Source organism: Sphaerodactylus townsendi, linkage group LG04 (assembly GCF_021028975.2).
Source record: "Sphaerodactylus townsendi isolate TG3544 linkage group LG04, MPM_Stown_v2.3, whole genome shotgun sequence".
NCBI lineage: Eukaryota > Metazoa > Chordata > Lepidosauria > Squamata > Sphaerodactylidae > Sphaerodactylus > Sphaerodactylus townsendi.
This window is the reverse complement of record NC_059428.1, coordinates 76,262,453-76,273,691: the sequence shown is the minus strand read 5'-3', so window position 1 is coordinate 76,273,691 and position 11,239 is coordinate 76,262,453. Positions and strand designations below refer to the sequence as shown.

At 38.2% G+C, this 11,239-nt stretch overlaps 1 protein-coding gene across 1 annotated transcript; it reads right to left on the bottom strand.

The window, feature by feature from the left end:
* Positions 1-5,328: 5,328 nt before the first annotated feature.
* LOC125432106 lies at positions 5,329-10,306 on the bottom strand. Its single transcript, XM_048495468.1, has 2 exons — positions 9,137-10,306; positions 5,329-5,461 (listed from the first exon to the last, which is right to left on the bottom strand). Exons 1-2 carry the CDS (start codon positions 10,003-10,005, stop codon positions 5,347-5,349), a joined length of 984 nt encoding a protein of 327 aa, XP_048351425.1. The 5' UTR covers positions 10,006-10,306; the 3' UTR covers positions 5,329-5,346.
* Positions 10,307-11,239: the final 933 nt, after the last annotated feature.

Sequence of the window (11,239 nt, the reverse complement as noted above, 5' to 3'; positions counted from 1 at the left end):
CTCGGCGACACGTCGGCTGGCCGAAGACAAGATAAGTGAAGGGCGGAAGGGGGGAGGGTGCCTTGGAGCCGCTGCCGTTTGCACGGCAGCGGCTCCAAGCCGCCGTTTTCCGAAAACGTCGCTTCCCGAGCGAGGTCGGAAAACGGCGGCTTCGCGCTGGTCGGGCGGTGCGAGGGCAGCGCAGCTGCAAAGCAGCCGCCCCCCCCCCTGTGCGAATGGCTCCCTGGGGATGGCGTTTTTGCAGTCCCCAGGGCGCCATATACTGCCCGTGCGGAAAGGGCCAATGATTCAGCCCTATGTCAATGAAAGGGATTAAAAGGTGAGTTTGACACTGTTTTAGTAGTTGCATCATATTAACTGAAATAAATATACAGTAAATAAATAAATGAACCTGAACATTTCATGCTTTGACAACACATAGTATGTTATCTGTTCTCATTGGTCTAAGTTCCCTTTTACAAACACTTCTCTGTGATGTATTGTTGAAGGCTTTCACGGCTGGATTCAACTGGTTCTGGTGGGTTTTCCGGGCTGTGTGGCCTTGGTGTGGTGGATCTTGTTCCTAACGTTTCACCTGCATCTGTGGCTGGCATCTTCAGAGGTGTATCACAGAAGGAAGTCTGTTTATTTAATTATATTAAATAAAAAGGATAGTACTTCTGATCTCATTGGAAGGTAAACAACTGATTTTTTTTACCTCTCTTTCTTTCTGTATAATGTTAAGGTCTCTTACTGTTTCCAAATAATTGCCACGAAGTTCATGGGGATAGAAACAGATCTATAACTTTCATTCTATATGCTAATTATCAAAAACGTTTTCATTTATTTCCATTCTTTCATTTATTTCCATCATGTCTCTGTGGGAGAAATGCTGACCATAAATAAAACTAAATTATTAGTGAACATTAAAAGTCTTTTGGTAAGCATGAGCTGATGATAAATCGGTCAAATTTCTTTTAATTTCAAATTATAACAATGGAAATTGCTATCAAAATCCGTAAAAATTGGCCAACACTTCAAAATTTAATTTGGGAACAAAAACAGGCTATCTTTTTTAAAGGAACTGGCTTGCAATTTATGAACTTAGATATGAGCATGTACTATTTATCTCCAGTACATCACAGTGTGACAAATAATTGGAAGCAAGTGCTGCAAAGGGACAGTCTTTCAATTGTCAGTAATTCCAAGTGGGCCCAAATGAATTGCTTCTATTGCAGAGATTCTTAGTTGTATATGTCCCTCCCCACTCTATATGTCAAAATGGGTTGCTACTGCAAACAGTGGGTTGAATCCAGCACACAATTCCCACTTCCATAAGAGCTTTTGCACAAGCACAAATGCAAGAAAAGGTTAAGTAACCACTTGTGCTAAGTCAAACTTAATGCATCCTCTCTAACATTCCTGCTTGGACACAATATTGTGCAACCAATCCTGAGGAACCTAGCATGTTCTGAATTCTCAAAATGCCTCCCCAGTTACAATATGGTACAGCAAGATCATTGCCATTCATGAGGCCATTAAATAAAGCCCTGTAGTTTCTCTGCTTTTCACAGTGCTCTGTTGTGTACTGAGCTAGAGGAGTAAGGGACAATGATAGATCAGTATCAGATCATAAAACAACCCCCCAATGTTCCTAAAATGTCAATATAGTATTCTTATGGGAACATTTTAATTATTTGATTAGTAACTTTAAGTTTTCTGTGTTCTGTAACTGCTGGATTTTATTTGAAGGAGCTAACTAGAGATTATATTTTGGTGAGTAGGATTTGGATTCCCTGGACCCAACTAACTTTTCATGCAGTCACACAACTTAATGTAAGATGGTGATGGTTCAAAACATTGCGGTCACTAAATACACTGTGCTTCCCATGTTTGATGGAATTTGATCAGTTAGGACTAGAGCATGCAGTTAGACTGGATCCAGCATTATCACTGAGAAGCAAGTTAATGAAGCTGCACATATTTTTTCTTCTAGATTATTTTAGCCCAGAAGATGATCCCCCACCTTGACTCATATTCACATTATGCTAACCTTGAAGTTAGACTATTAAAATGTACTGCACAAGGGTCTGTCCTTAAAGTCAACTCTAATTTGTACAGACTAGTTACTATTAGAAGCTAGACAGGTAGGCTACTATTGCTGGGTTACACAGGTAGGCTACTATTACTGGGTTCCATTCAATACTTTGGTTATCATTTAGGAAGGCCTGAACCAGGTCAGACCAATATTTTCAAGTCCACCACTCTTGTGATGCTTTGCTGTGACAATTTCACTCATTAGATTGTATCCTTCTGGAGATGTTGTCCTGCAAATGAGTAAGACCAGCAAACTGCCTGTTCATGTATATTTTCTCTTGTGGCTCCCAGTTTGAGGAACTGCCTAAGGAGTTCAAGAAGCTTCTTAAAAGTTTATCATTCCACAAGATAGGCAAAACAAAAATGTCTAGGACATTTCTGTAAGTAGCAATAGAATGGAACAGGTTAGGAGGATCCCTTTATAATGGGATTGTAGTCTGCTTCAGTGTTTAGTGTAGGAATCATCTTGTTTTTATTGCACTATTTTCTATCTTTGTAACACACCATCTGCATTGTATGTTCTGTCTTAAATCTTTTGTTTTTTGCATTGTTTTCTAATTGTGTAATCCTAAACCTATTTGCATGGATGAAGCAGGTAGCCACCAAGAACCACTGTCTTAATAAATTACCCTCAGGTTCTATTTTTTTAAAAAAAAAGACTATTAGCTTCACCTACAAAGGCAATTATGACATCAATCTGTTCCACCATGTGTAGAGTTCCTTTTTTCAGTCACCCAGGATTTGAACTGTTTTTGCAGCTGTAATCCAATCAATCACCATTCATTCAGTTATTCCGCCACTGAAAGCATCAGCTATGGTAATGCTTTACACAAAGGCTAGCAAAAAGAGGAAGAACCACAAGTGGAAGAAAATCCCATTAACTAAGTTCATATAAATCCTGTTTATCAAGGATGAGCAATATGTTCTTTTCCAAGAAAACTAGAATTACATTACATGCCACCATTTAGTTCCTTTAATCAAACCAACTTTTTCCCAACATATTTATTCTTTTCTTGTCTCTGTAGAATCAAAGCCTCATAACAGATGTAAAATCCTCCTATTGTAATCTTATCGTACATTGTAATTGGCAGGAACATTGGAGAAAGTTTTGAATAGCTGCTGGGAGATGGAGAGGGGATGTTGTTTTGTTTCAGGTATTAAAATACCATCCATTTTCTATGAAGTTGACAATGATGATATGAAGTTTGCATCAGTTACATGTAAAATAATGAATGATCCTCAACTATAAATCTTTGGCTCTGCATTGCCCTAATCTGCAAGCTTCTTTCACATATTCACAATCTGTATGCATCCAGACTGTACAGAGTATTGCTGTTTATGACACAGAAGTCAATGTGGAAGTTCTTGCATGTACAGTAGGTCCACGTGCACAGAGAAGAGTGCACTGAGTTATAGACAGGGGGAAATAGGATCTAAGAATAAACTGGTGCCTGTTAGTATCATGTCTGGCATTGAGATCCCTCTGACTCACAGCAAAAAGCATGTCCCCCTCTTACAGCATCTGTTTATTCTTGGCAGCCTTCAGCTTCAGAACAGACCAGACTCTTGTCCATTTACAAGAAATGATGCACTGGCATACTAAGATAACATGTGACTGAAATCTAATACACAGAGCCTGAGAGTCCTTATGCCACATTTGGATTTCACTTTCAGCTGACATTTTCCTTTCTGACAATGTGAGAAAAAGAGACAACATTCAAGAGACTTAAGACATCTACTGTCCTTTCTCCTTCAGTTTAAAAATATTAAGGAAGATGGCTGAGCTAAGTATAAGTTAACTCACAACTTCAACATAAAATGACTTAAGGACTATTTATGTGAATTGTAATAATGGTCCCTGGCTCAGTTCAACCTCTGCTTGCATTTTTCTCTCTATCCATTTTCTCTACCCGTTGCTCTTAAACACTCAAAGGGTGATTCAGAAGTTGGAGCTGAGATGAAAAGCAACCATCCCAGGAAAGGTCAGAATTTCATTGCTGCTTTTGTATTTCTTGTTCAATAAAAAAGCTGAAGGTACCCTGTGCTAATGCCAGGTCACTACTGACTCATGTGGTGACATCACATCACAAAATTTACTAGACAGATTATGCTTTATGGGATTGTTTGCCATTACCTCCCCCAATTGTCTCCACTTTACCCCCAGTAAGCTGGATACTTGTTTCACTGAACTTGGAAGCATGGAAAGCTACGTCAACCTTGGACTGGCTACATGAAACTGATTTCCAGCAGGATTGAACTCAGGTTGTGAACAGAGTTTTGACTGCAGTACTGCAGCTTACCACTCTGAATCACAGGGCTCTTTCTTTGGCCAATTCTGCATGGGCCACAGGAGCAGCGATGCACTGGCATATTTGATGCGGTGCCCCCCCGGCTGTTCGTACTGTTGTGCAAATGGCCCAGTGCCCCTGTGGACCATGGGGCCGCGTTTGCACAGGGCCTGCTGCTTCAGTCCTCCTCTTACGTCCACTCGGCTGCCATCACCCTGCAGAGGCCAGAGACACAACTCTGTGGCCATGGCGATGCCTCCAGGGTTGGAGGCCAGGAGACATGTCCCCTGGGCTCTGCAGGGTGATGGCAGCCGAGAGAAGATAAGAGAGGAACTAAAGTGGTGAGGGGAAAACCCGTTTTTTCACATGAGCCACAAAGACTGGCACGGGGCCAGTAAAAACACCATTGTGGGGGAGGTGGGCCATTGTGGCTTTGCTCCAGCTGCGGCTGCTGTATGAAGTCCTCCCCCACAATGGCATTTTACTCCCCCACAATGGCATTTTTTATTAGTCTTTATTAAATAATATAAGAAAATCAGTTATACATTTACGTTCATCAGTTGATCATAACAATCACACATTGTCAAGCATTAAATTCATGTATAACTTAAAAAGGAGCAATTATTTAACAACTTTAATTCAAATAATTAATTTCCTAATATAACCAATTGCTCCCTCCCTCCCCTTATCCCCCCAATCTTCCTTTCCCTCCCCCTATGTTTACCCCCCCTGACTTCCCCTCAGTTACTTAAATGCAGTTTAATATATTAACAACTCTAATTCTATTATATTTGCAATAACTTAACCAGAAAGAAACTTAACAGATATTTCTTCATTTTAACCTGAATTCCTTAAGGCCTAAAGAAAAGAAGAGTTCAGATACATTCAATACTCTATTGGAGAGATGTTAACGTTATAATTATTTGACTGGTACAATGTCCAAGGCATCCAGGTTTGTTGGTAATCTTCCGCTGGTAATTCCTTAATCTGAAATGAGAGTCTGTCCATTACATATAAGGTTTGCACTTTCTCCCTCCATTCCTCGATCTTGGGTAACTGGTCTGATTTCCAGTGCCTCGCTATCACAATCCTCGCTGCTGCAAGCAAGTGGAATAACAGGTGTTTATATTTTACAGAGATTCTTTCACTCATAAAGGATGGGCCTAACAAGTAAGTAATTGCATTTTTTTAATATTCATCTTCAAAATTTTTCTTATTTGTATGTGTATATCATTCCAGAATTTTTTTATTTTTTTACAGGTCCACCAGGTGTGAAAGAATGTACCAATTTCTTTCTTGCATTTCCAGCATCTAGGTGAGTGGTGATTGTTCATTTTTGCTAACAGAGATGGTGTAAAGTAGGTTCTATAATACATTTTTATGGAATTCTCCCAGAGGTCTGCACATGGGGTGAATTTATATAGTTCCTTATAAAATGTCTCCCATTTTTTCTAGAGTTATTACCTTTCCATGATTCTTTGCCCACTTAATCATATTATTTTTTACTATTTCATCTTCCGTTTTTTGCTGCAACAAAAGCCTGTAAAGTTCACTAATATTCTTTGCGTCTGGGTTAACTAGTATCTTATCTAATTCATTTAATTCTTTTTGTATCCCCCAGATTTTATTGTCCATTTTAAAGTTACTGTACAATTGGGCATATGTAAACCATTGACAGTTCCCTTCTTCCCATTTTATTGCATCTTTTTGCTTCATAATTGGGATGTCTTGATTCCATAGTAAAATGTCTTTATATCTCGGCCAATTATCTTTTTCATTAATATCTATAATTTGCTGTGCCTCCATTCTTGAGATCCATGTTGGGATCTTGGAGTAAAATATTTTTTTGTATTTTAACCAAATCTTTAGTAAGTTGTTCCTTATCAGGTGGTTTTTAAAGATTTTATCTATACATTGTTTTTTCTCCAGAGTCGGCCATAAATAGGCATGCCACCCTTTTTGTAGGTTATAACCTTCTAAACTTAATAGTTTCTTATCCTTTAAAGTAACCCATTCTTTTATCCATGCGAGGGGTCCAGAGTCATGATAAGTTTGTAGGTCTGATAATGCCAGACCTCCCTCTCTTTTGTTTTGTATTAAGTGTTTATATCTTACTCTGGGCTTTTTTCCTTCCCATATAAACCTGGTTATTGCTTTTTTCCAATCATTAAATATTTTATTAGATGTTACTATTGGGATAGTTTGGAAGAGGTGCATGAACTTTGGTAGAGTTGTCATTTTTATTGTGTTTAGTCTTCCTAATAGTGATAGATTTTTATTCGACCAGTTCTTAAAGTCTTCCTGGATTTTTATCCCCATTTTTTCGTAATTATTTTTTATTAAATTTATGTTATTATCTTCTAGTATTATACCCAGGTATTTTATTCTTTTCTCGTTTTTGATCTTTCTATAATTATTCTTTTTTCTTGTTTTGTCATATTCCACAAAAACATTTTAGTTTTATTATAGTTTATTTTTAGTCCTGCTACTTTACCATAGTTAGTTATTATTTCTTGTAATTGGTCAAGTTTACTTTGTGGTTCGTCCAGGAAAATAACTACGTCATCAGCGTACGCCATTAACTTGTGCTGATTTCCTTTCACTTTAACGCCTTTAATTCTATGGTCTTCTATTATATTTTTTAGTAATATTTCAATTACCAGGATGAAGAGGAGAGGTGATAAAGGGCATCCTTGCCTGGTGCCTTTGGCTATGTGAATTGTTCGGAGTATTCATTATTTATTTTATTTTTTGCATTTTGTTCCATATAGGTTTTTTTAATTGCGTTATGAAAATTTCCGTTTATATCCATTCTTCGCATTGTTGCTAACATAAACTCCCAGTTCACCCTGTCGAACGCTTTGTCTGCGTCCAGAAAGATTGCTGCCATTGGTAAATCAGGCTTGTCGTTGATGTATTCAATTATATTTGTGACAATTTTAATGTTTCGTTTTATTTGCCTTCCTGGGAGGAAACCAGATTGTTCTTCCTGAATGTATCTAGTTAATATTTTCTTAAGCCTTTGTGCCAATATTGTAGTAAAAATTTTATAATCTACATTAAGTAGGGATATGGGCCGGAATTCATTTACTTCTGGTGTTTCTGTTTTAGTCTTAGGTATTAACGAAATCGTAGCCTGTTTCCAGGATTCCGGTAAGTTTCCATCTGTAAATATTTTATTTATTAATGATACTAGTTGTTTAATTACCTCTTCCTTGAAGATCTTATAATATGCTGCTGGTATATTATCCGTGCCTGGCGTTTTATTTTTTAGACCCCTAATCACTCTGTCCACTTCTTCCTTATCTACAGGTTTATTCAGTTCCTCTCTTTCTTTCTCGTTTATTTTTGGTATTTTCTGATTGTTCAAATAACATTGTATATTTCCTGCCGTTACTGAATCTTTTTCATATAGGTGACTATAAAATTTATATAGGTGACTATAAAATTTTATATAGGTGACTATAAAATTCTTGACTATAAAATTCTTATATAGGTGACTATAAAATTTTTTAATTTGATTCTTATCAGTTGTTATTTTTGGTCCAATCTTAATTTTATTAATTTTATTTAGATTTTGTTGTTTTCTTAATTTATTTGCCAACCACTTTCCCGTTTTATTGTCTAAGGTATAGTATTTTTGTTTCATATATAGTATGTTTCTAGCTATCTCGTCTGTTTGTAACGCTCTAATCTGTTCCTTTAATATCCTGATTTGTTTGTTTATCTTTTTGCTATTATGTTTATCTTGTAATTTCTTTCCCAGATCTTTTATTTGTGTCTCTAACTCTATGTACTTTTCTTTTTTATCTTTTTTCAGGTTTATTTCTGCCACCTTCAGTTGTCCACGTATTACCGCTTTATGGGCATCCCATAATGTTGCCTCTTCCTTCACCGATCCTGTAGTTAGTTTCCAGTATTCCAATAACCTTTTTTAAATTTTCTCTCTGACTTTTTTGTTATTTAAGACCCAATCTTTTATTTTCCAGTTCGGTTGTTTTAATGTTGTTATTAATTCCATATATATTGGGTTATGGTCTGAGAGAATTCTCGGCTTTGTTTCTATTTTTTTAATCTCTGCACAAAGACATTCCGATGCCCACACCATATCAATTCTTGACAGGGTGTTATGCCTATGTGAATGATATGTAAAACTTTTCTCTTTACCTCTTTTCAAATGCCAGACATCCTGTATACGTAACTCTGTTGTGAGTTCCAAAAATACCTTAGGCAGTTTATTGTCTTTTCTCAACTTATTCTTTTTTCTGTCTTGTAGATCTAATTTGTCTTGTGTTGGTTCTATCACCCCATTAAAGTCCCCCATTATAATCCATTTCTCATTTGGATACTCGGTTAATTTATCCCTCAGCTGACTATAGAAATCTGCCTTTTTCTCATTTGGGCCATAAATCCCTATTATCAGGACATTAGAATTATTTATAGTTACTTCCACGCCCAAAAATCTCCCTTCTTTATCTGCTAATATCTCCTTGGGTTGCAATTGTTCTTTAACATACAATGCTACCCCCCTTTTTTTCTTTTTGCACCCCGCATGAAAGAAAACCCCCAATCTGGGGTAATTAATGTACTTTTCGTCCCCTTTTTTAATATGCGTCTCTTGCAGACAGGTTACTGCAAGGTTCTCTTTAATAAGTTGAGAGAAGACATGTCTCCTTTTTCTAGGGTTATTTAGCCCATTTATATTACAAGTTACAAATTTATTTTTATCCATCTCCCTCTCCACCCAAAGTCCCTTTGCCCTTTGTTCTTACTTTCCTTTTTCTTGGATGGTCTTTCTCAGCTTTTGGGAGATCTCCTGCGCTCTCTGCGCTCTCTGTACCATAGTGATATTCAATCTCTTTCCATTCCAGACGAAGGAGACCCCTTCAGGGATGATCCAGCGGTAGATAATGTTGTTTTTCCTAAGTGTGTCCGTCAAGCATTTATAATCCTTTCTTCTTCTCTGGATCGATTGTGGGATCTCTTTCAGTATAATCAATGTTTTCCCATCTATTTTGAGGGGTTGTCTCGAATGGTGCCTTAAGATTTCATCTTTCAAACTTTTCCTTACACAATGCATGATTATATCTCTTGGAAGTTTCCTGTCGTAGGCTGCTCTTGAATTCACCCTATACAGTTGGTCAATTTCTCTTATAGCGTCCTCTTCTTTGAGATCCCAAACTTCTTGTAGCGTCGGCATAAGTCGCTTAGATAATATTTCGCCTTCAGTCTCTGATAGTCCTCTTATTCTCATTGTATTCTCTTTCTGGGCATACTCCAATAGTGCCACCGCATCTTCTTGCCTCAAGCAGTTTTCTTTCAGATGTTCCATTGAGTCCTCAATATCTGTGATTCGGTTTTCATGGTCTTTTAGTCCATCTTTAATTATGTTCAACGTTTCATCAATTTTTTTAAAATGATCCATCTCTTTTTTAATATTAAGTAACTCCAACTCAAGTCTGGCCATTCTCTCTTTAGACTCCTGCTGGAACACTGCCGTATCTTTTAAGGAGTTTGTTGTGATTTCAATCAGGTGTTCCAGTCTTGCCCCGTATTCCGGGTTTCTCTCTGGAGTGGCCAGGTCTTGGTTGGGACCTTTTATTGCTCTCTCATTCACATATGGGCCTCTCCTAGTTGCCATCTTAATCTGTGTGCTGGTAGCTCTTAATTAAAGTTAAGCGTTGTTACCTCTTTAAACCGCGTCCGTCTGGGCTTGCCTGCCGTCCGTTCATTCCTCGGGCTTGAGTGCTTTAGTGCAGTCTTTTGTACAGTCTTTCACTTTACCAGACTATCAAGCCCCCGTTTCTTTCCGTTTCTCCAGCTTTCTTTTCCTGTTATCGTTACGTCAGTAGGTTTCCGGTTTGTGGGAATTATGGGTTGCTTTACGTCACCTTGCTCTTTCTACCGGAAGCCTTTCTGTATTTGTTTACAGCAGTTCTGTTTCCTGTTCCGTTTTCTAGCGGCTTGTTCTTAAAGCAATTGTCAATCTGGCTTACTGCCAGATGACCGTCTGTTCAGGGAAGGGTTTTCGAGGGCAGTTTTTCTTTATTTACTTTTCGTGCAAGCCTACGGATACCTTGGTGTCGGTTCCCTGCATTGCTCTCCAGAGAGCGGAGCCGTTCGGGGCGATCAAGCGCCTCCTTTCGTCCTTCTCCGCCCGTTTCTCCATTCTCTCTTCCCTTCCTCTCTCCGATTATTGTAAGTTTGTTTGTTGTTTCAGCGAGTCGTTACTTTTCAATTCTTATTCACCACTGAGGTCGGTATTAAGTCTCTTATTTTTCCTCGTACTTTTACAACTGTTAGGGGTGGCCGTCCCTTCCTGGGTTCTTTGTTTACCCTCTGCGTCTTCCTCGTTGTTAAGCTTGAACTATCTCCGTGCTGCTCAATGCGCTTTCGCAGCCTCCTGAGACCTTTTTTTCTCTAGGCTCCCCTCTTTCCGACAAGAGCGGGATACCCCCGTTTAACTCGGGGATTAAGAGGATTTCTAGCAGATGTCTCTCCCAGCAAGGTTAGAGACGTTCGGAACGGCCATTTCCCTAACCGGAAGTTCACAATGGCATTTTACTGGCTAAATAAACATGTGAAAAATTGTGGGATTCTGGGATTTAAATTTTTGGTGAGAAAGAAAACAGGCAAAGTCCAAGTTAGAAATGACTAAAATTTAAAATATAGATACATTGAAAACAAAACTGCCAATAACTTCATGCCATTATAATATACATTTATGGCATAACTACATTTGGAATTTGGAGAGTCAGTGTAGTGTCATGATTAGACCTATGGGAGGTTTAGGTTTTAATATCTACTCTGCCATGGAAGCTTGCTGAGTGAACTTAGGCCTTTCATACACATTCAATTCAACTCACCTCACAAGG

What these genes read in the sequence shown, in the direction of transcription:
- LOC125432106 (XM_048495468.1), bottom strand. Translation starts at nt 10,005, where the DNA reads ATGGCAACTAGGAGAGGCCCATATGTGAATGAGAGAGCAATAAAAGGT. An exon ending in ACCATCCAAGAAAAAGGAAA is followed by an intron (nt 5,462 to 9,136) that starts GTAAGAACAAAG and finishes ACTTGCTTGCAG; the next exon opens with CAGCGAGGATTGTGATAGCG.